We start from the raw sequence: 27824 nt of genomic DNA on the forward strand, positions 1-27824 counted from the left end.
GTATGTGTCTGACAGTATATCTAATTTAATCTGTTTAAGATATAAAAGACCAGTCAGGAAAATGACTTTGAAAGTATATATTATTTTAGGCAAAGGAAGTCTTTTTACTCCAAAGTAATCTTAAAATATGCGGGACGCGGGTGGCGCTGTGGGTAAAACCTCAGTGCCTAGGGCTTGCCGATCGCATGGTCGGCGGTTCGAATCCCCGCAGCGGGGTGAGCTCCCTTTTTTTCGGTCCCAGCTCCTGCCCACCTAGCAGTTCGAAAGCACCCTTAAGTGCAAGTAGATAAATAGCTACCGCTTTATAGTGGGAAGGTAAACGTCGTTTCCGTGTGCTGTGCTGGTGCTGGCTCGCCAGAGCAGCTTCGTCACGCTGGCCACGTGACCCGGAGGTGTCTCCGGACAGCGCTGGCCCCCGGCCTCTTAAGTGAGATGGGCGCACAACCCTAGAGTCGGACACGACTGGCCCGTAAGGGCAGGGGTACCTTTACCTTTAATCTTAAAATAACTTGCCCCCCATTAAATTATTGGAGTTACGTTTCAGTCTCATATTATATCACTAAAGTGATATCCGAACATTTTAACAAACCAGCATAACACAGTCTGGATGAAAACCTCCCTTCTAATATGTTCCTTACACAATTCACATTTGAGGGTCAAAGAGTGAAATGTAAAGGCATTTTGCTTACCGATAGGCCTGCCCCAGACTTTTATATGCATCAATGAAATCTGCTTTCTGCTTAAGGGCTTCTTTGAATGATTCAATAGCTTCCTGGGTAAAACACAACCATTTATTCTTGTTAATTAAAATATTGTGCTATTAAGATTAATAATTCCTATTGGGATTTTTGAATAATTATGGAAATACTTTGTGGAAGATCTGTACAGGCAAACACAAGGCAATACATTGGACAATATATTTATAACTGCATGTGCAAAAATGTCCTCAGAAACTGAAATATGAAATGTCCAAAAAGCTTAGTCTCTCTTAGCATCACACAATCAATCTACTAATATACATTTGTGTTATCACAAATTTGCCTAAGGTCTATCAACCAAATGATAAACTCAACAAATAACTAACATCAGGGACAGGATTTTAAACAACTTTAAAATCTCTCTAGATTGTTCTATATTTATCTATCAGATATTTTAAGCGCCAACCCAAACACTCAAATAGAGGTAATGCCAACTGATAAATTAGATACATATAATTATTTGATACAATTACGGTATGTTACTGTGAAGTCTCTTAGATACAAATTAAGGTAGTTATTGCTGAAATATTTTAAAAGTGTTCCATTCTCCTTAAACAACTCGGTTACAACTAATCAGCTGTGAAAAGCTGTGTAAAGGCCCCTGTCTGGACCTTTGGAAAGACACTCAGAATAGATAAGGCTAAGCACTCTGGATTGGTACATTCATAAAGCAGACTTTGTTAATGGCTAATGGTAATGGGGACACAGGTGGCGCTGTGGGTTAAAGCCTCAGCGCCTAGGACTTGCTGATCGAAAGGTTGGCGGTTTGAATCCCTGCTGCGGGGTGCGCTCCCGCTGCTCGGTCCCAGCGCCTGCCAACCTAGCAGTTCGAAAGCACCTCTGGGTGCAAGTAGATAAATAGGGACCGCTTACCAGCGGGAAGGTAAACGGCGTTTCCGTGTGCAGCTCTGGCTCGCCAGAGCAGCGATGTCACACTGGCCATGTGACCCGGAAGTGTCTCCGGACAGCGCTGGCCCCTGGCCTCTTAAGTGAGATGGGCGCACAACCCCAGAGTCTGTCAAGACTGGCCCGTACGGGCAGGGGTACCTTTACCTTTAATGGTAACATACCTCCAGCCAAAGGGTGGTATATAAATTCAATAATAAATAAACATATGCATTCATCACACATATAGTAGAAATTGCACAGTTATTCAAAATAATTACCTTTAGAAGTCCTCTGTGAAAAAATGTTAAACCTTTGTAAAGCATAGCTATAGGTTGGTTTTTGTTTAGTTCAAGGGAGTTCTGAAAGTCTTCATGGGCACTTGAATAGTCCTGTGACAGAAAAACAACTTCCATCAGACAGAAAACTGCTAGATCTAACACAAAGGCAACACAAATAATGTTATAGTTACAGGATACCAAGCCTTCCATATCACAATATTATCAACTCTTAAAATGAAAAGAACAGTTTATGGAGGTCTTGGGCTACAATCCTAGACCTATTACTTGGCAGCTTCACTGAATTCAGTAGTTTACAAAAAAAATATGTTTCCTCTATTTTTATAATGGTTCCAAGGAAAACCTAAATTATGGTAACTGAAGAAAATGGAGTGATAATAAGTCAAGAAAAGTCCCCAGAAATAATCTGCTGCCACAATCTCTACAGATATCAGCTATTCCTTCTACTTTTGAAGCAGCAATCTTTGTAACTAAGTTGGTGCTCTAAAAGAATGAAAAAAAATGTTTTTTAACAAAATTGTGTTCTGCCTTGAACTATTTAAAGAAGTAGTAGTGTATACGTGCCTTAAATAAACAAATTAAATGCTTTTAAACAATTTAAAAAATATGTATCAGCAGTTTCTCCCAGTCTAAAATACTTGAATCTGTTTCCTCAGACAGATTCTGTAAGGCTATCTTGTTGCAAGAGATCGGGCAAGAGAGTAGGAGATCTCCCCCTGCCTCCCAAACTCAGTTCTCTTTAAAGGAGATAGATAGAATAGCTTGTAGGTATATCATATATACACTGCAAATATGACCCTTGAGACTAAGCACCTATCCCAGCTTATTCTCTGCAGGTGCTCAACTGAAAACTAACCTCAGATATGAAGTAAAGAGTACCTCTGTGTCGGTAAAGTCGTGCGGAGGGTTTTAGCTGAATAGCTTTAGTGAGGTCAGCCAGCGCTTCACTCATTTGACCCAGAGGTGACAGTATCTGTAAAACCAAGATAATACTTTGAGCAAGATTGTACAAATAATCCTTCATTTTCAAAATGATTTTGGGTTGCAATATGTAATAACTATGCACAAAAAATTAATTTTGCATTGAGTAATTAAACAAGTGCATTATTTACGTAAAAAAAAGTTGTATATTAAAATTGATTGGAGCACATGAATATATTACATTACATATATTTAACTTTAAAAAGCAGACTAAGACCTATTCATTTTGTCAGGTATTAAGGGGCCGAAAGAGAAAAAGTGGATTTGGGTTCTACTGAAATGACATATTTCTTCCTACTAAAATTTTTCTAAGCCCATCTGTATAGCTTATAAAAAAATTGTTGCATTTATTATTACAAGCATCCTTCTATACATTAACAAGAAAATGAAGTGTTAATGACATTCACAGACCCTCTGAAGGCTGACAGCTACAAACACTAGTGTAATTATGCTTTTCAGTTTGTGTATTCATGTTCATAATTGAATAGGTTTTGTGAGTAGCTTTAGTATTTTTATTCTATTTTATTTTTGTCTTAATGTATTGATAGCTGTATATTGATGAATATCAAATCTTAATTCATATATTATATTATTAGGAATATGACCAAGAACTTTCAACAATAAACATATAAAAACATACAGAAAATAACTGTATAAACAAAATAACAACTAGATAAGGTATAGACATCAGAAAGTCTTTTAAAAGTGAAGGAAGTACCTCTGCTCGCTGCTCAAACACTTCAGCTTGATCTGGGACCAGACTAATGACTCTGCTCAGCTCAAACAATGCTAGCTCTGCATTTTTTATATCCTTAAAAATGGGAGGGGGAAATACATAAGTAACAATGTATGCTTAGTCATAGGGAGGTTATAGTGACAATTTTTAAATGGTACAACACTCAGCGAATCAAAATGCTTGGTTTCATCATGGAATATTTTGATGTGTGCTAAGAGTCACATATATGCAACATCAGACAAACAAGGCTAAGTATTCCATTTACTATGGAATCTGCTACTGCCAGGGCTGGCCTGCCCATGAAGCACAATGAGGCAACTGCCTCAGATGGTGGAAGGGAAATAAAAATCTTCATCATTTATACTTTATCATTATTGTAGTTGCAAAAATAATATGTATCCTAAAAAGCAATCGGAAGTGAAGGGACTGTACAAATAACTTCTGGGTTTGGAATAAGTACATTCCTCTTGAGCAAAAATCATTGGCTAGAGCACGGGTTGTCAACCTGGTCCCTACCGCCGACTAGTGGGCGTTACAGGATTCTAGGTAGGCGGTAGGGGGTTCTACAGCACAAGCTGAATCCTCCTTCCATCGAGCACTGGTGGGCGGTAAGGAAATTTTAACATCAAGAAAGATGCATTAGTGGGTGGTAGGTATAAAAAGGTTGACTACCCTGGGCTAGAGTGCCATGACCGCTGCTGGGGAAACTGCTTCCCTGGAAGTGGAGAGTATGGAGTCATGGAGTGGAATAGAAGGCAACGTCACACAACTGATGTTGTCCATTAAAAATGTGCAGAGAGTGACAGCAGTGTCTGATCCCAACAATCCTGAAGGAAAAGAGAATCCTTCACACGGCTGTCTAGAACCAACCAATACCAACCCCCACCTCATTATTGCAAATCTTCTGTCTTAGGCAAAGTTGCAATTCTAACCGCTTACTGTAAGAAACAAATAGAGCCCCCAGGTTCAGGAGCAGTCTATCTCTGAGTACCAGGTGAGGTGACATTTTTTTTTGTTCACCACAAGCACCAAAACGTCTTAGGCCAGCCCTGGCTAATACATATATATTATGGAATTCATTATCATGTGCGGCTTTAAAAATGTTATACTCACATGCAGCCCTTTCTTTCCATATGCTATCCCTCGTCCATAAATTGCACTAACAAGCTCTGGTTGCTCCTGTTTGAAGCAAAATAAAATAATCTTTAGAAGGTTCCACTTGTCCTAATAGTGAATGCTACATTCCATCATACATAACCAAAGCCAAAATTCATGCATTGCATCCACATTCATTTGCATTTCTAAGGAGTTACTTTGGGCTTATGCATACAATTAAAGAGCAGCTTGGTGGGCAGTTTTACACAGAAGATGCTTAAAAGGGGAAACTACTATAGGAGTGGAGTGTGTGTGCTCCTTTAGTCTTTGCACTGTCTCTGCAAACTCCTTATTAACCTCTGCATTTCTATTACTTTAAAGACCATTGCTCATTTCAGGCCTCTTCTTTGCTATACTGTAGTTACAAATCTCATTTCATATTCATATATTAAATAATACATTCTAGTACATGAATGCATAAATTACAGCTACACAAAATTTCCATAATACAACTGGAGAAGTGAAAAGTGTTCTGGTGATTAGGGCAGCAGAGCTGCTTTTCAAAGTCATATAGTTTGAGCCTGAAGGAATTGAACTTATATGTGATGTGCCAAGTTCTGCTGACATTTCCCACTGCCACCAAAATCAGCTTTAGGTGGCTGTGAATTTGAGTAGAAGAATAGTAGCACTATTGAACTCTTTCTCTGCCAGCCATTTTCCCCACTCAAAATCATACATGGACACACATGTCATATCTAGTTTGGGACTTGCAGCAGTTATGGACCAAGGAATTTAACACTGCCCTCCTACCAAAATCTTCCAGCCTGAACCCTTACAATAGTGCAATCATATTGGGCTGTGATTCAGAGTAGACATGCCTGCTCAATTATAATTTGTGAAATTTTCCTATCAAGACCCCAAGAAGCTGCATGTCAAGTTAAGCTAAGTTGCCTCGCCATGTAACATTTCCATAACAGTCATATCCCTCTTCACATCAACCTATAGCCTTCTGTTTACATTTTTAACTCTGTTACCTTCAAGGAGTTCTGCCTCAGGCCCATTTCCCTTTTATAGATTCAAGTTTCCATTTCATCCATCCATCTTCAATTATGTTACAGTATATAGGCTAAGCCAGGGGTCAGCAAACTTTTTCAGACCTTGTGGGGGGCCAGACTATATTTTGGAAAAAAATATGAACGAATTCCTATGCCCCACAAATAATCCAGAGATGCATTTTAAATAAAAGGACACATTCTACTCATGTAAAAATACGCTGATTCCTGGACTGTCCGTGGGCCGGATTTAGAAGGTGATTGGGCCGGATCCAGCCCCCGGGCCTTAGTTTACCTACCCATAGGCTAAGCAGTTTCTGCCATCTGTCACTCTTCTCTAGGAAGGCAGGTATTCTACCGGGGAGTTCTATTATCTAAGTCTAAAACTACAATGTAATAGGAGTGAAAAATCACCTGGAGCATTGTGGAGAAGTGCCGCACAGCTTCATCATAAAGGCCACTGCCAATCAATACATAAGCGAAAGCTGTCAAAATAGTGTTACGGGTTAGTGTTATGAATTCCACATTTGCCATGCATATAAGAATTGCTGAATACCTGCCAAGGAGTTTAATTGAGGGGTATGATTTCTGAAAACAGAGTTTCGAAAAGAAGTTATTTCATAAGCTATCAAATACTACAACATAATAATCAGGAAATAGTTTCATTAAAGTATCAACGTTTAAAATATTCAATGATTTTTTCCTGTAAAGAGTAGCCCAAGGCTTGAAACCACACTCTCATCACTGTACACTTTTAGGTAATTTAAAATTTCCACTTGGCGGCAATAAGTAACAAAGAAAAACATTCCAATCCCACCCATGTAAATGGTCCCAGATTTAATCTCTGGCATTTATGGGGGTAACTGAAGTGCAAACAGGCAATCTGAATAAAGCCATTGAAATATTCAATAAAGCTATTAACCTGGCTTCTCCACATAGGACTGAGAAAGACTGGAAAGTCACTCCATCTTAAAGACTGTGTCTAAAAGTCTTTAATGTGGTTTCCCAATAAACAAAATTCAGGTTAAGAGGATAGAATGCAAAAATGAATTATTTTATAAGTGTCAATGGGCAGAATCCAATGTTACATAAGCAGCCTTCCAAACCAGGAATTTCACCATCCTCCAAAATCTGTCCTCCAGCACACCAACCTTCTAGAGCAGATTTTTCAGGCATGTGGAGGGCCACCAGGAAGGCAGGGTAAAGAGGGATGAGGGGACCATGAAGTCCCACTGCATAAGTAATAGTCCGGTCCACTCACACACAAACAGGACTGAATACAACTTAATGCTCTTCATCTTAATTTTATTCTGTGGACAGTCATGGTCAAGTATTTAAAAATGAATAAGGATTATTAGATCTCAGTACCACTATCTTCAAAACATTTTGCAGCACTCATAAGTGATATAATTCAACTTATATAGCCACTACTGATCACCAATCACACACAGAACCTCTTACCTAATTCTTCATTGGTATTGTCATCATCTGTGGCAAATGGAAATCTTTTTTGTTCTGCAAGTGACTTTGCTTGACTCTGCAAAACATTTACCAAATTAAACTAACACCGCCAAAATAAAAATTGAGGGCATGAACAAACAAAGTTAAATTAAGTCTTAATGACTTCCCTGCAACAGTGTCAAGCAAAGGCTTAATTCTACCACGGAAATCATGTGACTTAAAAATGCTTAGCTAGATTGGGTCCAAAGTGCTTATCACATCAAAATTTAACACCAGATAAAGCAAGAACAGTTGGTTCTAATGGATCTGGAAAATAACATGTATTCTTTAAAACAAGTTAAAATATTTATAGTTTCAGTGATATTCATAGTTCAAATACTGTTAGCATCTTAACATCTGCAGTCTTCAAACAGTGTATGTAATCTAATAAATTTGATTTCCTTTCCTTTGGATTGATAAATACATTTCTTAAGTATTATGATCATTGTAATAGATATGTCACTTCAGCAAAAATTCATCAGCAGTCTCCTTGCTATACACAGTGAACAAATAAACATACCAAAAGTTTTTCAGTATTGAGGGAAAGCAGGGATTCACAAGAGGGAGACCTTTGTAGTTCACAGTCTGAGTCATGAAAGTTCAAAAAAGAAGAATCTAAAATGGAAACATTTTCACTGTTAATTGGTATGCTCAGCTTAAAACGGCTACAGAATTTGGACACTAAGGAAGGCAGTGCTAATTATACAACAGTTCACATGTTCAAATATTGCACCTTGTGTTATGGGATGCCATACAACCAGTGGCGTAGCATGGGGGGGTGCAGGGGGGGCCGGCCGCACCGGGCGCAACATCTGGGGGTTAGGGGGCGCAAATTCGCGGGTTAGGGGGCGCAAATTACTTGCCTTGCCCTGGGTGCTGACAACCCACGCTACACCACTGCATACAACTGCTAAACGTACCTTTTTTCATGTATAAGACTTTTTTCCAAGTTTAACACGGATAGTGCATATGGGGGATTTCTTTATTTGGAGTCCCAAAAAATAGGGGGGGTGTCATACACGGGAAAATGCAGTAAATAAAGAACACTCACGCTGCATTCACTCTACATGTTTAGGTGTGCACCTAGACGAGGTAAAATGTGCAAGGAAACTTTAGTTCCTTGCTCTTGAATGGAACGAAATGCATTTTAATGTGCATTTTAATTTGCCTTCCCCTTCTTCTTCTGCTGCTGCTTAACTGTAAACTAGTCCCCGCAATGAAACATCAGAAGGGGAAGGCAAGGGCAAATTAAAGTGCACCTTCGTACTTGGATTTCGCTCCATTGAAAGCGCCTCAGGGCTTCGGTTTATGACACTCTGCAGAGCGCGGCAAGCGAAGAGTCAGGAAGAGCTTTCCGCTTCTCCGCCGCTCCTCAAAAGAACTTGACAGGTGAATTTGCACGAGCCGGCTTGGCCCCTTGGGAGAGGAGGCGGCGGCAGCAGCAGCAGGAGCAGCAGCAGCAGCTCATCACTCAACACAGCCGCTTTCTAGCCAGCCGAGACTTGCCGCCTCTCCCTGAAGCAAGCGGAGCGGAGCACACTTCGGAAAGAGAAGCGAAGGGCGCGCCCTGCCCTTCCTCCCCTCAGGCCCAGTCCACACATGCAGCGGAATGAAGCGTCAAGTCATAAGGAGGCGGAGAGCCGGGCTGTACCACTTCAAAATGCAGGCGCGGAATATGAAATTGCTGGGAGGTAGGGTGGTCCTCTAGGTAGATAAGAGCCAAAGCAAAGCATGGAAGGGTCTAGCAGAGATTCCGCTGACTGCTGGGCTGAGAGAGCTTCTTATCTCCCCCCCCCACCTGTGCCCTCAAATGGTACAGCCCACTCAGCCACCTCAGGATCCCGCCGCCTCAGGCAGGACCCGATGAGGAAGGAGGGCGGCGGCGGCGGCGTGGCTCCCCCCCCCCCTGCCAGAAAGCCGAGCTGGCTCTTTCCTCCCTCCCTCCCGCCACTCACCACAGTCGCCGGCGTACTGCTCCCCTCCCCACTCAGCCGCCAGGAACTCCGGGCAGCCTCTGCTCCCTTGGCCCTGCTGACGGCGCGGCTCCTGCCTAAGAAGCGATAACGACGGGTACTGCTCCGTCAGGGCGAGCGCCGGCTGAGTCGCCGCCAGCAGCCACAGCAGCATCGAGAGCAGCCCCCACGGCGCACTGACACTTGGCCAACGGCCCCCGAACGCAGCGGCAGGTGCCATCTTCCCAGCGCGCCTGCGCACAGCAACTTAACTTTTTTGCGTTTCCCTCTTTTGCTCTGGGGCCCGGCGAGGAACGGGTGGACCGGGTTGCTTTCTGGGAATTGTAGTTTGTAGCCGCCGGGTCTCCGCGGAGCTTCGAGAGGCTCGTGAACTACGAAGACCAAGATGCTCTGCGGCTGCTCCTGGTTCCCCGCCTCTGCTCGCGGAACCCGGAAGTGAACGAGGCCGAGGAGAGGGGACGGCCGTTTCTGTGGCAACGGGATCTTGCGGCTCCAGGGCTCCCGAGGGAGATGGAAGAACCCGGAGCTTATAGGTGCATTGAGTGCAGTAGGAAGGCCCCTGAGCTGTACAAGGATTACCAGCGTGGCGTGCTGCGTATTTCTATCTGCGTGAGTCATGTTTTGAGAGAGAAGTAGCGGGCCGAGCGAGGAGATCGGAAGGAAGTAGAAGGGGGCTGACTGACCAAAAGGAATGTATCGGGGCGGTAGAGATACTTGCCCATGGAAGGGAGACGGGGGTGGGGTTAGTAATAGATTACAAAGTATGCGAAAAGTTTTCCGAACTCTTCAGTAACTAGAATATGGATTGGCTGCACTTCAGTAATAACAACAACAATAACGTACTGTTATGGGTACGTATTAGGATTGCTAATTCTGCAAGTAGGAAAAGGCATGTGGGTTGTACTATGGCGGTCCACGTGGGGGGGTTGCACGTGGCTGTCCACGTGCGTGGAACTGAAGTGAGGTGTTTAGACTTTGCATAAGTGTGGCAGGGCAAGCCCTTAGACAGAGATGAGTGGAGGGAGTCCTTTAGTCTCACCAGCAAGCAGAGTTCATAGTGTGTTTTTTTATGGAAGTCAGCCTTCCCTGTCTCTCACCTGACAGTGGAATTCTCTCCCCTTCAAGGCACAGGTGTTCTCAGGGTTGTTCAGCCTTCCATGTAAAAATGTATCTTATTCACCTAGACATTTAGTAGAACTTGGTCATTCAAACTCCAGTATAATTTGGATGGTTGCTACTGTGTTTACATGGCAGAGGGCATTCTCGATAGTGGTGCCGACTCTGTGGAATACCATCCCATCAGATGTCAAGCAGATGAGTAATTACAGTGGTACCTCAGTTTAAGAACAGTCCTGTTTACGAATGATTTGGTTTACAAACTCCACAAAACCGGAAGTAGTGTCCCGGTTTGCGAACTTTACCTCGGTCTAAGAACAGAATTCGAACTGTGGAAGGGCACTGGCGGCAGGAGGCCTTATTAGGAAAAGCGCGCCTTGGTTTAAGAATGGTTTCGGTTTAAGAACGGACTTCCGGAACTGATTAAGTTTGTAAACCGAGGTACCACTGTGTATATATATATATATATATATATGCAGGTTTTGGTGTCCTCGGGTGTCTTCCCGTGTAAAAGTTGGGGTGTCTAGGCGACGTTTCGACGAGGTCTCACTCGTCATCTTCAGGCTGGTGCTTTCGGCTTCTTGTTACTGGAACAGAGCAGGATCTCAGTGTTTGAGTTCCTATAAATACTGTTGAGGGGGTGTGGTGTATAGCCTCCAATGTTCTGGGCAGAGAGGAAGTTCCCAGGCTAGTGTGCCTTTTCTTCTTTTGTTCCTTAATTACTTGAGGGATATCTTGAGTGATTTCTTGAGTGATATCCTGAGTACCACTTAGGTGGGTCATTAGGTGTGGATTAGTTGCTAAAGTCTTTGTGTCTTGACCTCTTGAACTTTGTGAAGAGTTTTTCTGAGAAGATGGCTGTACTGCACTTAGTTGTGCTCTGGCTTGGCTTCGTGTATAGGGGCGAGCTGTGGTTTTGTGGCCTGTGTCAGCCAGATCTGTGTAGGGATTGCAGGGGGGTGCAGCATCCGGAGGTGCCACCATGGTTTGGCTACTGGATGGTGTCTGTAATTTATCTGTGGAGAGGGTCTGGGTTTGGGTCTGGTGTGGTTGATTGGTGATGGCGTTCTGTGTGCCTCTGGATCTGGTGTCAGTTTTTGTGGGGAGGGCTAATTTCCAGATGTCTGGCAAGCGGGATGTGTCGTCACGCTTGTTCATGTTGTGAGGGTGTTTCTCTATCTCGATGGCTTCCATGATTATTCTCTTGTGGTGATGTTCCATGTTAAAGAGCAATTTGGAATCTGCAAAATTAATTTCGTGTCCTGTTTCTTTCATGTGTTGGAAAAGAGAGGAAGTTTTTTCTTCTTTTTTGACGGCATTCTTGTGTTCTGCGATACGTGCATTTATTCGTCTGTTTGTTTGTCCAATGTACGTGGCTGGGCAGACTTTGCAGGGTATTTCATAGACCCCTTGGTTTTCCAACTGGATTTTATCCTTGGGGTTTCTGAGGATATTGGCTATTTTTTGGTTGGTGCAAAAGGCTGTTTTGATATTGTGTTTATGGACAACTAAGTGCAGTACAGCCATCTTCTCAGAAAAACTCTTCACAAAGTTCAAGAGGTCAAGACACAAAGACTTTAGCAACTAATCCACACCTAATGACCCACCTAAGTGGTACTCAGGATATCACTCAAGAAATCACTCAAGATATCCCTCAAGTAATTAAGGAACAAAAGAAGAAAAGGCACACTAGCCTGGGAACTTCCTCTCTGCCCAGAACGTTGGAGGCTATACACCACACCCCCTCAACAGTATTTATAGGAACTCAAACACTGAGATCCTGCTCTGTTCCAGTAACAAGAAGCCGAAAGCACCAGCCTGAAGATGACGAGTGAGACCTCGTCGAAACGTCGCCTAGACACCCCAACTTTTACACGGGAAGACACCCGAGGACACCAAAACCTGCATATATATATATATATATATATATATATATATATATATAGGAGACATCTGAAGGCAGCCCTGTATAGGGAAACTTTTTAAGGTTTAATGTTTGACTATGTTTTTATATATGCTGGAGTTACTGGGCCAACACAGTCAGATGGGCAGGGTACAAATAAATTGTTGTTTTTGTTGTTCTATAATCTGCACACTCAGCTTTCACAAGTGTTCTAGCTGCTGCATTCTGTACCAGTTGTCATTTCTGAACAGTCATCAAGGGAGGGAACAACATACAGTGCATTATAGTAATCCAACATGTATGCAGTCAAGGCATGCATCAATGTGGCTGGGTCAGCTAGGCCACAAAGTTAGCTTTCTCTAGGTAGGGCCATAGTTGCTGAACCAGACTAAACTGCTAAAAAAGCACTCCTAGCAACCAGCACCACCAGTGCCTCAATAGATAGTACTGAGGCCAAAGTCAGATCTCAGCCTTCATCAAAATTAGCATGTTTCCTAAGCCATAACTTTCTATGTGGGTGAAGCTTCATCTTGTTAGCTCTCATGCAGCCTACTATCAACCCAAGACACTTGTTTAGGGTTGAAACTGTCATATTAGGCGGTGGGGAAGAGAGGTAGTTCTGCTTCCTCTGATAGCCTATCACCCCAAGCCTATGTATTGCATATAAATGTTGATAAGCATGAGGGAGAAGACAGAACTTGAGGCACTAGAAATGTCAGTGGCCGAAGAATAAAACAGTGCATGTGGGGGCAGGGCTGAAAGCAACCAAATTATTTCCTATTTCTGGCCATATCCTGATTTATGTTTTCATCTTACTGGTTTGTAACCTTTTGGGCAGTGGCTGTATTTTTTGTTTTATTTTTTTAAATAAAAACACTGTATAAATGGTAAAAGATGATCCACTGGCCTTGAGCTAGATCCGCTGCTTTCCATTATGCCAGGAATTTGGTGCCCACAGTTACACATGCACAGAGGCTTTCCCAGATGCCCACTGTGTGTGTGTCCCAGTTGAAATTAGACTTGGAGGAAACATTGTATTGTAACCAGTAATATAGATAGTAGTGTATATGGCACTAACAACAGGTTTTTTTCCAGTTTGCAGATATGTCCATAGGCATCCAAAAATTGGCAATTCCTTCATTATGCTGACTTGAGGGTACAGCTCCACTGTATTGCAGTTACAATGGGTTGTATCCAATGACATTCTTTGTGCTTATGAATAACTCTTTTGTACAGTGTAATGAGGAGAGAAGCAGTTTTTGCCTATTCCACTTCCCTGCAACCTGCTGTGTGTGCCCCCCAAATTTATTCCATAAGCTTCAGGAGCCTTTCTGCTGATGGAAGGCTCAGATATAACTGGTCTCTCTCCCCCTCGTCCTTTTTGTATCTTCTAAAAATCATTCATTCATTCAACTAACTAACTAACTAACTAACTAACTAACTAACTAGGTGCTGTGGTCTAAACCACAGAGCCTAGGGCTTTCTGATCAGAAGGTCGGTGGTTTGAATCCCTGCGATTGGGTGAGCTCCCGTTGCTCGTTCCCATCTCCTGCCAACCTAGCAGTTCGAAAGCACGTCAAGTGCAAGTAGATAAATAGGTACCACTCCGGCGGGAAGGTAAACGGCGTTTCCGTGCGCTGTTCTGGTTCGCCAGACCACATGACCCAGAAGCGATCTGTGGACAAACACCGGCTACTCGGTCTATAGAGCGAGATGAGCGCCGCAACCCTAGAGTCATCTGTGACTGGACCTAACAGTCAGGGGTCCCTTTACCTTTAACTCACTAACTAGATTCATATACCACTTGATTATAATAAAACTTCAATGTGGTTTGCCTTTGTAATCAAATCACTGCCTGAACAACCTTTATTGTTCATGATTGCAGTTCAGAAAAAGAAATTGGAGTATTGGTTCATCTAGACATACTTGTTACACAATTACTTGAGTGCAGTTCTTTATCAAAGACTGATAGAATACATCTCTGACAGGCTTATAGCATGAATTTTGCTTTGTTGATTTTATACACAAAACGGAGACTCAAGTGTAATATATGTCTCCATAAACTGTGGAATGTGCTTAATGCACTGTTATTTAGAGAATACCCTATTGTGTGTTGAAAGGGGTGGGGGAGAGGGGGCTCCTTCAACTTGTAAGGCTTGTGAAAAACCATGTAACTTTGTGTATGTACTTAAGTAAGCTTTATGCCTGCGTATTCTGAAAGCATCTGAATTATTATTATTATTATTATTATTATTATTAATCTCAGGGCAGTTCGCATAGGATAATTTTTTGATAACCAAACAGTTAAACTTCAGTTATCAAAATATATTTGAATTTTTGCTTATTCAGTTTCAGATATTTAACATACAATGCAAATAAAGGATCTGCAGCTGAATAAGGATGAAGGACTTCTTCAGTTTTGCATCCTGTACCTGTTTTTAATCTGTTGTTCTTAGAACACACTTTCTGATTTCCTGTTTTGAAAAACCAGCATGACTTCATTTAATTATAGTTATAATCTGTTCCTTAATAGAGTTCATGCTATATTTAATTAAACATGTCCTTAGTCCATCTCTCTGACTTGTTTCAGGCTCATCAAGCGCCTGGCTAATTGGCTTTCTCTTTTTATTTTCTTTTAACTCTTTCCTGTTTCTACCTCCCAAAGGCTGAGTGTTGCAATGGATTTTTATCCAAGTATTCTTCATTATCTGTCTTGACTACAAACATTTTTAAAAATAAAATTTAATATAAACTGCAGGTCATTTTTTCTAGCAAAGCAAAGGATCTTCAAATTGTCTTGTCCCTTGCTGTGCTACTCATCTATGGACATCTTTCTAGTTAGATCTGTGGGGCTTCAGGATGCCTATGCCTTGTGCTTTCCTTTCACTTACCTCTTGTACTTCTCATTGTATCTGATGCTGCCATTTTCTCCCTGTTACTTTAGGAATTTTGTTGTGTTGCTTGACAGCAGCCAAGGTTCTAAGGTAGAGTTGACACTGGCTTTTTCTTATGTAGAGCTTGAAGGCACATGCCATGAACATAGAGAGCCTCTTTATCAAAACTTTGTAGAAAAAAGAAAAAAAGAAACCTATGCAACTTGTGCACATTTTCTCTATGAACCTAGTTGTAGTTAAGAGCTGTCTAAACAAATATCTGCCTCTTGGGCTCTGAAAATATTGTCTTACTCTTGATAAACTATTTGTGCAGAAAGTTAAAATTAAAGCTCCTACCTTTATGTATCCTTATATATTCCCCATCTGTACAGCACATTTAAAAATACAGTAGTTTCATACCCCCTTAAACAGTAATAGCTTCCCCCAAAGAATCCTGGGAACTGCACTTTAAGTGTTCAGAGTGCTGTTGGGACATACTGTTCCCCTCACAGAGCTACAGTTCCCAGAGTTCCCAGGGAAGATGGTTGGATTGTTTAAGCACTCTGGGAATTGTAGCTCTGTAAAAGCACGTCCCAAGTGCAAGTAGATAAATAGGTACCGCTCCGGCAGGAAGGTAAACGGCGCTTCCATGCACTTCTCTGGTTCACCAGAAGCAGCTTAGTCATACTGGCCACATGACCTGGAAACTGTCTGCGGACAAACACCGGCTCCCTTGGCCTATAGAGCGAGATGAGCACCGCAACCCCAGAGTCGTTTGCGACTGGACCGAATGGTCAGGGGTCCCTTTACCTTTACCTTTTTAAGGAAAATGGGGGTTGCCTCTCCAAACACTTAACAAACTACAACTTCTAGGATTATTTGAGGAAAGGTATGACTACTTAAATGGGACGCAGGTGGCGCTGTGGGTTAAAGCCTCAGCACCTAGGACTTGCCGATCGAAAGGTCGGCGGTTCGAATCCCTGTGGCGGGGTGCGCTCCCACTGCTCGGTCCCAGCGCCTGCCAACCTAGCAGTTCGAAAGCACCTCCGGGTGCAAGTAGATAAATAGGGACCGCTTACCAGCGGGAAGGTAAACGGCGTTTCCGTGTGCGGCTCTGGCTCACCAGATGCAGCTTTGTCACGCTGGCCATGTGACCCGGAAGTGTCTTCGGACAGCGCTGGCCCCTGGCCTCTTGAGTGAGGTGGGCGCACAACCCCAGAGTCTGTCAAGACTGGCCCGTACGGGCAGGGGTACCTTTACCTTTTTTATGACTACTTAAAGTGGTATAATAGAGCTGTAAATGTATGGTGCAAATAGGGTATCAGTTTATTTCTCTTGATCTTGCCTCTTGCCTCTGCTCTTTCTTGTATTTCCTCTGTCTTGTATTCCTGCTGCCGTGGCTGTTTCCTGTACATTCCTTTATTTCTGGATCTTCCTCACCCAAACACCCTGCTTTCCCTGTATTGTATGATGTTTAACAAATGACTTTCCCATCTCATCGTCAACTTCAGTGCAGCTTATGGTCTAAAAACACCAAGCAATAATATAATTTGAAATAGAATGTTTTTAAGAATATTGTATGGCTAGAGTTATGATGGCATTTAAATATATTTATATACTTGTCATGATGACCATTATGAAGTGTTCTAAGTCCCAGTATGTGGTGTGGAATAAAAAAATAACAGGGAAACAAGCTCAGACAACATAAGAATGGGTTGCAAAATAGTAATAAAAATAGGAGTTTTTATAGGAGGGGCTTTCCCCTCATATCCTTTCTTATTTGTCTACAGTGGGAAGGGAAACATTGGCAGAGGAGGCAGAAACGTAGGTGCTGTCCTGGTCTGCTGGCATTTGCTGATTTTTTGCATGGAATGAGGTTTTGGCCTAGAACACGACCAACATTCTGATAGCGGAAAATTCCAGATGTGCAAAATGATTAGTTAGCCATTGCTAACTAATCACTGAAGAATCTTCAGAGCACAAGTTTAAAACCACTTAAGCATCTCCCCAACAGTGATCCACCATTCTGAAAATGGGGAATAGTGTGGACACCAAGTTGAGGCTGATAAGCTCTTATTTGGATGGGGAACAGGGTGGAACCTAGATAGCTGAGGTCCTGCTGAGTACATACCATAATATAAATTGCAAACTGGATATGTCCTTAAGGCTTACAGCATGATGTAAAGCTCGCTTTTTTATTAATAATAACTGGCAAGCTAGATAGTTGATGGGAAAGCTAGATAAAAGAAGCTGCACTGAAAGATGGTAATAAAACACGTTTTAACTACTGTCACATCTTTTCAATGTCAAACTGTCCTTTGGCAGCATTTTATTATCATTTAACCACTAGGAAAATGTATTTTCCTCACATAAAAACTAAAATGGCGGTGCTATTTTATAGTCTTTGCTACATGTTATCTGTCTTCTGGACAAAAGCAATTCCTTCAGCAGAAAGTATATAAAATCCAGTATTTGCTTGCATAAAAGAAGTTGCCAGATTTTATAAATTTTGCATGAACATGATTGCTTTGATATGACTGATTGTTCTTGCTGTTGGCACATACTTTTCATTTTCAGGTAACAAGTGTCTCTTTCTATTTTGCTGGGTACAATTTAACATCTTTGTCAAAGAAAATTTTAGTAAGTAGCAATACCACAAGAGAGAAATTATTCCTATCAGTGTACATTGTGATATGGCCATGAGTTTATCCTACAATACAGCAGCCAACCATTATTTCTAGTGACTGGTGAGGCACCCTTGCTTCCTGATGCAAGGAGGCAAATATAATGTTTCTGTATTATCATTGCCTGGCAAGGAGTTTTTAGAACGTTGGGCAGTATATACACATTTGGGGTTTGTAACAACCCTTCTCCTCCAGCACATAACACTAATAAAAAATTCCAGTACAAGAGCACTCTATTGCTATTTTTGGGGGGAAATTACTGTCTGCTATGCTTTGTTGCTCAAGGTTTTTTGAAAATGTAGATACTCCAGTCATAGTGTATACATGGTAGTATAATCTGTCACTAGTTATAGTTTTCACTGCTAGCAACTTGGTGATGGTGTTTGTGCACCCCAGCCAATTTCACTGAAGAACACAGACTTTTGTTTTGGGAGGGAAAATAATTTGTTTCTACACATTCTCTCTCCATCATCCATAATTTTATGAGCCTCTATCAGTCTGCCTTTACTAGTCTTTTCCAGCTCAGCAATACTTTTGAGATGATGGTATCAGGAACAGATTAACTGTATGTGGACATACTGCACCACAGGCATATAATATTAATTTGACATTTGGTATTTTATTTTTTAGTGCCTTTCTAATAATTATTAACATTAAGCTTGTCTTTAGTGCTGCTGCTGCTGCTGCTGCTACAACACACCATCACCCCATGGGCTATGACTACAGTGGTACCTCGGGTTACATACGCTTCAGGTTGCAGACTCCGCTAACCCAGAAATAGTGCCTCGGGTTAAGAACTTTGCTTCAGGATGAGAACAGAAATCGTGCTCTGGTGGCACGGCGGCAGTGGGAGGCCCCATTAGCTAAAGTGATGCTTCAGGTTAAGAACAGTTTCAGGTTAAGAACGGACCTCCGGAACGAATTAAGTACGTAACCTGAGGTACCACTATACTGCAATTCTGGAATGCATCTGTGCCAAGCATTGAAGGACATCATCATCATCATCAAATTATGCCCAATTTTTTCCCTTGACAAGGACTCAAAGAAGCTTGCAGATATTTTTATGGTCCTTGCAGATCATCTTGTATGTCACATGGCTCTGTTTCGATCTAATAAGTAGTATAGAATTAAGCCTAAAATATCTGTCTTTCAACAGTGTATGATGAAATATTGAAATGTAAATTACTGTTCACGTGGATAAAAATAGACAGCCTTGGTGGTAATATTTTATGAGCTTCTATGCATTTTTCTATGTATGGCAATTCACTGCAACTTGGTGTGCTGAGTCAAAAACATGCACCATAGCCAACACTATGGTTGGATGAATTGTGAAGGTATAAATATTTTGCTATCAAGGCAGCATTTTCAGATGAATGTTTTTTGTTGTATTAGACTGAAAATGAGGCTACATGGAATTACCAAGAGCTGTAATGGTATCTATATCACTGCAATATTACTGTGTGATGTTTTAACTTGTTCTTGCTCTGTTACTTTCAGAAATCCTGTCAGAAACCAGTGGACAAGTATATAGAATATGATCCTGTTATCATCTTAATTAATGCTATCTTATGCAAAGCACAGGCTTATAGACATATACTGTTCAATACGAAGATAAATGTAAGTTCCTGGGGCTTTCCCTTCTTATCTTAATTTAGTGTAAGATAGGCGGTTCTTGTTAGAAAGTTATGAGAGGCATAATGAAAATATTTGGTGTGAAACTGGTCTTTCTTTCTTCCTTTCCATGTAGTACTTATATTAACTTCAGCTTGCATCCTTTTCTGGAAGTTTTGTCTTATCCTGTTCCCCACCACGGCAAAAAATAATTAGAACTCTTGAAAGTCACTCTAAAGCCCATATAGCATATTAACTGAATGAATAATAATTGAGCTCCTTGGGCAGCACAGTGTGTAGCAGTGCTCTGGAAGATGTTCTGTTATTCAGAAGTCTGATTATGAGCCAAGTAACATTTATTCTTGTATGTTGCAAGTCCCTGGATGGGAAAGATGTGTGCACCATCACATCTCTGTGGAGGCAGCCCTCAGTTAGGCTTCTTCAGTCTTTCCTTTTTCCATTCTGCGTCTTCTAGTATGAGACAGCTGACTTCTATGATGACTTATGCATCTAACACCAATAAAACTTGCAAAAATCAACATAGTTTGTAATGGTAAACAATAGTGTTAAATGCCTGATGTCCATGGGCCTCTGAAACTAATGCTATTTCATATTTCAGATTCATGGGAAGCTTTGCATATTCTGTTTGCTTTGTGAGGCTTATATCAGATGGTTGCAGTTACAGGATTCAAGCCAAAGCACTGAACCTGATGATTTAATTAGATATGCCAAGGAATGGGATTTTTATCGAATGTTTGGGATAGCGTCTCTGGGTAAGATCCAGTATAATTTGTCATTGCTCCAAATATTATTTCTAGGTTCTTTATATTTAAACATTTTAAACTGGTTTGAATGCATTGTAATTATTAGTGTACAATGGATGTGTTGTATTGTTAGTTTATTTTTCCATAATGTCTCACTTGACTTCACATAATCTGCTTGGAGGATGCTCAACAATCAAGAGTTGACAGTATTCCACCAATCTGAATGGGTAGTTATGTATGAAAAAGTATTGCAGGGCACTTGTGAGTGCAAGTATTTTACAGCAGAGAATGTTGGGGTTGGGTCTGGGAGACAGAGCCCAAATCCATTTTGAAGCCCAAAGCCCCTTGATTAGCCTTGTGAAAATTACTTTTTTCTCTGACTCTTTTCAAATTGGAACAATAGCGACCTGGGCAGGTCTCAGGCTTCCATTTCTACTGTTTTCCCACTAGAATCCCAGGATCCACTATTTGAAGCCAGTTGCAAAATTGTGATGGGGAGCAGAACTAGGCGGTGGTTCAGTAGTGGGTTGACATGCACTGGGGTGACTGGTGGTGTCTAACAGGGTTCAAGGCTGTGCCTTATGCTCTTTAATATCCACCTTAAAACTCAAAGGAGAGGTTACCCAGAAGTTTGAAGTTGGTTGTCACTAGTGTGTGAATGGTATGCAGCTCTCTATCAGCTTAACATTTCACAGGGAGGGTGTGGAGGCTTTGAACCATTCCTTGAGGTTACTGATAAGCTACATACATACAGGCAAACAAGCTGAAACTCAGTTTGGACATGACAGAGGTGCTATGGGGCTGTGCTCCCTTTGAAAGATGAGGTTCATAGTTTGGGAGTGCTCATGGGCCCAGCTTTGCTCCTGGATATTCAATGACTGTGTGGCCAGGAGTAATTTTGCTCAGCTTCAGCTGGTGTGTCAATTGTGCCTGTTTCTGGCCATTTCTGATTTTAGTCGTGCCTAGCTCCCCATTTCTAAGCACAGTGCAAAGTGTTGGTTATCACATCTTAAACTTCCACAAAGCATGATGCCTAGGGACTGCCTCCTTCCCCATGACTCTGCTCGTTCTCTGAAGTTGTTGGGGTTTCCCCCTCCCCTCCGCAACTGGTTTTAATGTATCTATGCGGGGGGGGGGTGTTCATTTGTTTGTAAGTTGCTTTGAGTTGCCTTGGGCAAGGTAAAGTAACTAACAAATGTCATATATACATCTTGCTACATCTAATCTAATCCAAAATGTACTCTTTTCCACAGAAAACTACTTAAAGGCACCTAGTGAATTTATGTAGTACAATGTCTGGTATACCTTCTAATGACTAACTGTTTAATAAATGCCTTAATATCTCTCTCTCTCTCTCTCTCTCTCTCTCTCTCTCTCTCTCTCTCTCTCTCTCTCTCTCTCAGAACAAACTGCCTTTTTGATTGGCATCTTCACTGCTTTGTGGCTATCAAGAGCTGTAGTCCTGACAACCAAGGCAGATTTCACCTTTCTTCTGAAAGCATTGCTGCTATCCAGCTATGGAAAACTTCTGTTGATTCCAGCTGTTATTTGGGAACATGACTATACTCATTTGTGCCTCTTGCTCATTAAAGTGTTCGTCTTGACCTCAAACTCGCAAGCAATTAGAGGTATTCCTAATTTTACTCTTGTAGCATAGTAAGTTGTAAAGCAAGTCAGGATTGGGACATTTGTTCAGCCCAGACATAGAGGTGCCACCCCATCTTCATGGTTTTGACTGCATGAGGCAGGCATTCAGCATTAAGATGTAAAACTTCAAAGAAGGAAACTTTATTCAGAGAGTGGAAACTAGAAAGAGAGATTGGAGTGCTTGACAGCAGACTTGAATAAATGTGAAATCTGTACAGTGTGCAAAAGATAGCAAAGACTGAAAGCTTAATCTTTGACTCTAGCAAGGCTGTCATTACAACAATAGTTTCACAATAATCCAAAGGAATAACAGTTTTTCATTTTGCCTTGAACATGTACTATTATGTTAGTTTGTTCATATGCGTTACATCCCATACTTGGGTAAACCAGTCTGTTTGCCCTTGTCTGTTCTCGCAAGTATAGAGGTGTTCTGTATCACTGATGCAGTATTTCAGGAAAAGTGGGTTCCTTCCCAATGATCCAGCTGGTGGCACAAGGACAGTGTTGCTTCTTCACCCTCCCCTCCAAGTAATGCAGTTCTTTCATAAACATCTAAAAAAGAACAAAAGAGAGGCAGGCGCCAAACCACAGAGCATGGTAGGTAGAGTAGTAGAGTGTCCTTTGGAAAGACACTCTTTCTACTGTGCTTTGTGGTCAGCCTGGACTGGCTCTTTCTCATTTTCCTGGCAATAATGGTGAGAAGGAATGGTGGATCACTGAGAAGGAACTGGGTTGCAAAAGATCTCACAGAAATTACTAGATTACTAGAAAGGAATGCTGGGCCAAAATTGTGCCACTTTTCCTTAGTGCGGTTGTGGTCCCTTGGAAGGCAAAAGTGAGGTGGCACGGGGGGGGGGAGAGGGAGAAAAAGAAAGAAAGAAAGAAAGAAAGAAAGAAAGAAAGAAAGAAAGAAAGAAAGAAAGAAAGAAAGAGAGAGAAAAAGAAAGAAAGAGATTGGAGGGGGAGGGATAATGTGAGGGAGGGAGGTTTTGGGGTGGTGATAGTATTAACAGATGGGGGTGGGTGATAAGTCCTGACCCCCACAGCATGCAGCCTTGAGAAATTAGCTCCAAAAGAATTCAGCCCTTGATGGAACAAAGGTTGCCCACTCCTGCTTAAATGATTAGTTTGCAACTGTGATAATGTTTAACACAACTTACCTGTTCCCAGTCCTGCATATTTTATTCACATAGCCATCACATATTAACTAGAAATGTGATTTTGTCCAGACTAATTCATTCATAACCACAGTTGGAAAACCACTAGGAATTGAACCCACCCCATTTTCCCTTTCTTTTGCAGTTACCTTGAATACAAGCCGAAAACTGTGTCTGGTGGCTATTGTGAGTGGATTAATTTTTGAAAATGCTATCATCAGCTTGTTCCAGAGGATAGGATGGAATGTTTGAAGCAATTTTGATTTAGTTTGTTTTAGGTAGAATTACTTGAAGATATAAAGGAAATGATGTTTTTTGAGTCATTTATTTTGCCACTGTTTACTACCTGTTTGTTATAAATGCAGTGGTAAAGAGACAATGAACATAAAGAAAACGTTCCACGCTGAAGAGGAGATAGTAATATGAAGAGTGTAATGATGCACTGATGGAATGTAGTTAGTTCTATAACATACTTCAGTATTTTTATTTGTCAAAAATGTATTGGACTGGTGGTGCTGCTGTCCTAGATATTTATGGATCCAGTTGTGGTCCATTTTTTCTACTACACTATTTAGTGTTTTGTATTTTTAAAAAGCCTGATTAGTATAGTAGTTTCATTATTGGGGGGGGGAGCATATATGGAAGTGGAGACAAAACGATATCCTATGACACCTAGTCTGACCACCTTCTGAAAGCTATTACATCAGAATGAACAACAAACCAGTGCTTATGACTTGGCATACAGATTGCAGTAAAGTTAAGGCTGAAATCCTCTACTTACCTATGAGTAAGCCCCATTAAATTTGGTGGGGCTAACTTCTGAGTAGACAAGTATAAGCCTGGAGCACTTGCTTCCTTTGCAAGGGCATTACTTTGATATTGCTGGCAGCTGCGCTACTTATTTGAGGGATATTCACATTTTAAATTTGATGTTGATACATACTCAAATAATAAAGATGCTTTGTGGGCTTCATTTCTAAATCTCTTGATATTGATGTTTATGCAAGAGGCATATTTAAAGTTATTTTTGAAAAGATTTAAGCAGCTATCCTATACCCACTTACCTGAGAGAAATGTGATGGAACTTAATTCTGAGTAAGTGCATAAAGAATTGTACTGTTCTTATGCTTCCCTGAAAATGAACTTGACAGCCTTATTACATGTTTACTCAAAAGTAAGCTCTACCTGGGTACATATGAGTGACGCCTATGTATGATTTAAGTGTATTTGGAATGTACAGTAAAACTTCATTCTGTGGACGATAGCATATTTAATTAGGGCAATGGTAACAGGAGGTTAGGGACGCGGGTGGCGCTGTGGGTAAAACCTCAGCACCTAGGACTTGCTGATCGCATGGTCGGCAGTTCGAATCCCCGCGGCGGCGTGCGCTCCCGTCATCCGGTCCCAGCGCCTGCCAACCTAGCAGTTCGAAAGCACCCCCAGGTGCAAGTAGATAAATAGGGACCGCTTACCAGCGGGAAGGTAAACGGCGTTTCCGTGTGCTGCGCTGGCTCACCAGATACAGCTTGTCACGCTGGCCACGTGACCCGGAAGTGTCTGTGGACAGCGCTGGCTCCCGGCCTATAGAGTGAGATGAGCGCACAACCCTAGAGTCTGTCAAGACTGGACCGTACGGGCAGGGGTACCTTTACCTTTACCTTTAACAGGAGGTAGCTGGAACAGATAATTGTCTGAATATCTGATAATTGTTAAATTAATTGTAATTAACTGCCACATTGGGAAACAATAGCTTGTTCTTGGAAAGTTATATGCTATTAGTTTTTTGGTTTTTTTACCCCAAACCAAGTTGGTTAGGTAGGATGGCTTCAGGAGCTCCCTACCCAATGGCTTTGCAGTTCTGTTACATGGAATTGTGTTCATAGAAGCTGAGGCATCTGATTTATTTATACTTAATTATAAGGTTCAGACATGAAGGTGGTCTAGGTGAATTTTGGTGTTGCAGTGAACTCGATGACTCACAACTAGAGGTATTAGGAATCTGTGTTGATGTTTAATATCCTTCCTTACCCTTGTTTTTTTGGGTAACATTTCTGTACTGCCTTTCATTTCAAGTAATATTTTATTTTGAGAATTTATATGTCACTTGTCATTTCTGTGATGAACTATCAAGTAGTTACATATAAAAGGTAATATAATAAAATTTAGTTATTAAAACCAAATCAGAAAGCAGAAGAAAAAAATGGAAAGCCAATACCTGGTCAGAGGCAGGTTCATCACATAAGTTTTGCCCCATTGCAGTGTTGTTCTCAAGTGCAGCACTCCCAGCTCTACACTTCTATGAGTCTATGATCTTCTCACATAGACAAGAATGTCAGCTGTTCTCTATTATGCTTAAAGGCAACAACTAGGCTAAGGACTAAGTGTTCCTGGTGGTCCCTGTATCTAGAGTGGCACAGGAATCCTCTTTTTACCACTGAACTTAAGGGAATTTTTCTGTAGACAGGATATCCACAGCCCATACTACAATCATCTGTGTCCATGCCATTAATTTTTTATTTTTTTTAATTTCATAACATTTATATTCCACTTGATTGTAAAAAAGAGTGATTTACAAAAGGAATAAAATAATGAAATGATCACTTTAAAATAGCTAAAAACAACTATTTTAAAATGTCAAAAATATTTTTAAACCAATGATAAGCTGCCACTTCTAGCCTGTGCTAACAAAATGCTTCTTCCCAACCGCCCATCTGTTGTTCCATCTTCAGCAGCTTTGAGGACAGAACTCGGTCAGCCCCATGCTGGGCTGGAAACTTTCCATGGCCTACATCTTTGAGAGAACAAAACAGAATATATAAAACAATACACAGCACTACTTCTTTTAAAGAAATTAAATAACACAGTGATGACAACAAAGCCGTAAAAAAAGCAAACAGTAAAAGATCACAACCAGTCATCTCTCTCTTCTGCACGTAACTGTAAAAGCTTTTGCTGGGATCTAAGAAACGGTTGGTATCCTTCAAGGGACTTGTGATGACCCTGTATAATCTTTAACCTTCAGATATTCTAACCTGACCTGATGTGCTGTTCAAACTGCTTTTGAAGCTTTGTTCAGTTTCAAAAGCTGTTTCTCAGTGATACAGAGGTGGGCAGGTTTGCTGTTTAAGTGGGAGGGGGAGTTGAAAGCCCCCATCTTGAAAAATCCCCTCTAAGTAGATGCCAGGAAGAAGGTTATAATCTAGCCACTAGGGCTGGGCAATATCAGCTTTTCAGCAATATCGCCAGCCAAACATCTGTTTGTCGATATACCACGGCACTGAAAAAGCAAGCTGCATTGGCCTGCACCAGGCACCTGGTGAAATGGCCCCAGCTCCCACCTTGGGAACTGGTTTCACCCAGGCACTCACAGGCTGGGGCAACACAGCTTGTTTGCGCAGCTCAGCTGGGGATCAGGAAGGTTCCCCCTCCCCAGCTGAGACAGCTCCAGTGCTCCCCCACTCACGGGCGAGTGGGCAGAGCCAACCGCGCGCCCCTCAGCTGAGCAGCTTCATGAAGCCCCCACCGAAAGATGGAGAGGGAGGAACAAGCTGTATCGGCGCCTCACCAATACAGCTTGTTTCTCCCTCTGCATCGGATGAGGGCAGAATGCTATGGCGGTTTCACTCAGCGATATATTGCTGGTGAAACAGCCACCGCTCCCGAGTCCCTCTGCTAGCAGCTGGGGGAAGGAATTCTAATGGATGCTGCTAGCAGAGAGACTCGGGAGTGGTGGCTGTTTCAGCAGTGATATACCGCTGAATGAAGCCGACATCACATTCTGCTCCTCATACCGATATATCGCCCAGGCCTACTAGCCGCCTCTCTGACATTCTACATTTCTGTATTGGATCTGCAAGTGGAGGAGCTTTCAATAAAATATCCCACCACTTGCCATTTGAAAGCAGCACTGCCTACCAAAGATCTAAAGCTACATGATAAATGAATTACAAATTACCTGGATCCCTACAGCCTGATCCTACCCATGTTTACTCCAAAGTCACACTTCAGGTGAACTTATTTCATGTATGTGTGCCTAGGATTGCACCTCAAACCAAACTGCACAGGAAGCAAAACAAAGTTTAATTATCAGTTTGCTGATTCCCCCCCCCCCCAGCATGCCAAATTGTGGATGAGCTTGTGACCTAATTTCCTCCAACAAGGACAGAACATTGCTGTTGGCATAAAACATTATATCATTCCCTATCACCACCCCTTTGGACACCTAAACTTAATTCAAAATATGAAGTTCAAATGCTTTCTTCCAGGTTTATAGACTAGCTGGTTCAATAAAAGGTGTTGTATCAATTATGCTGCATTTCAGCTTCTTGAAAGGGTAGCCTTTAGTACCATACCAGAAATTCCAAGTGTAAGTGTATTAATCTTACATTCTTTAATATATCCTAACATGTCATTTTAATTACCAATCTAGCAAAGTTTCACTGGATTAATTTAAAATCTTCAGCTTGATTCCCACTAAGTACATTTTAAATCAGAAGTGACTAGGCTGAATGAATTTGAACAAAAAGAGCCATAGACGGAGTTAAAAATATATATTTCTCCTCTTGGAATCTTGATACAGCCATTCTGGCTCTGCCGGATTCTAAATGATTCAAAAGGCTCTTGTGTTTAACCAGTCGAAACAGTTTAAGCGATAGCTGGCACAATTCAGACAGGCATAATTATTGTTTGTGGCAGAGCCTAGCTCCGGAAGTCTAAAATGAACCCATGAATTACTGCACATGGGCCAGTCCTCTCAACTCCACTGAATGGTTTCTTTGACCCTTGAGGGG

General features: G+C 41.6%; 2 protein-coding genes across 7 annotated transcripts in view; one reads left to right on the forward strand and one right to left on the reverse strand.

Moving 5' to 3' along the window:
- TTC13 (tetratricopeptide repeat domain 13) overlaps positions 1 to 9499 on the reverse strand; it is a gene marked incomplete at its 5' end in the record, with an annotated part of 30549 nt that extends 21050 nt beyond the window's left edge. For 2 of the 5 annotated variants that reach the window (XM_081906826.1, XM_081906825.1), the window contains 9 exons: positions 690 to 772; positions 1925 to 2035; positions 2799 to 2915; positions 3642 to 3734; positions 4773 to 4838; positions 6221 to 6291; positions 7268 to 7343; positions 7827 to 7921; positions 9262 to 9499. In XM_081906826.1, coding sequence (XP_081762952.1) covers positions 690 to 772; positions 1925 to 2035; positions 2799 to 2915; positions 3642 to 3734; positions 4773 to 4838; positions 6221 to 6291; positions 7268 to 7343; positions 7827 to 7921; positions 9262 to 9499 — 950 coding nt within the window. Of the gene's footprint in view, positions 1 to 689; positions 773 to 1924; positions 2036 to 2798; positions 2916 to 3641; positions 3735 to 4772; positions 4839 to 5788; positions 5884 to 6220; positions 6292 to 7267; positions 7344 to 7826; positions 7922 to 8357; positions 8380 to 8573; positions 9111 to 9261 lie in introns of those variants that run through there. The other 3 variants (XM_081906827.1, XM_081906828.1, XM_081906829.1) reach the window with 3 other exon arrangements.
- Positions 9500 to 9752: 253 nt separating this feature from the next.
- On the forward strand, positions 9753 to 24015 carry ARV1 (ARV1 homolog, fatty acid homeostasis modulator). Of its 2 annotated transcripts, XM_081906975.1 has the most exons (6): positions 16867 to 16896; positions 17749 to 17811; positions 19353 to 19472; positions 20086 to 20239; positions 21634 to 21858; positions 23180 to 24015. In XM_081906975.1, exons 1-6 carry the CDS (start codon positions 16882 to 16884, stop codon positions 23284 to 23286), a joined length of 684 nt encoding a protein of 227 aa, XP_081763101.1. In that variant the 5' UTR covers positions 16867 to 16881; the 3' UTR covers positions 23287 to 24015. The 2 variants fall into 2 exon arrangements, with proteins under 2 accessions (XP_081763100.1, XP_081763101.1); XM_081906974.1 differs by lacking the exons at positions 16867 to 16896; positions 17749 to 17811 and adding an exon at positions 9753 to 9888.
- The last annotated feature ends 3809 nt before the right edge of the window (positions 24016 to 27824 follow it).

This window comes from Podarcis melisellensis, assembly GCF_964234715.1.
Source record: "Podarcis melisellensis genome assembly, chromosome: 3".
NCBI lineage: Eukaryota > Metazoa > Chordata > Lepidosauria > Squamata > Lacertidae > Podarcis > Podarcis melisellensis.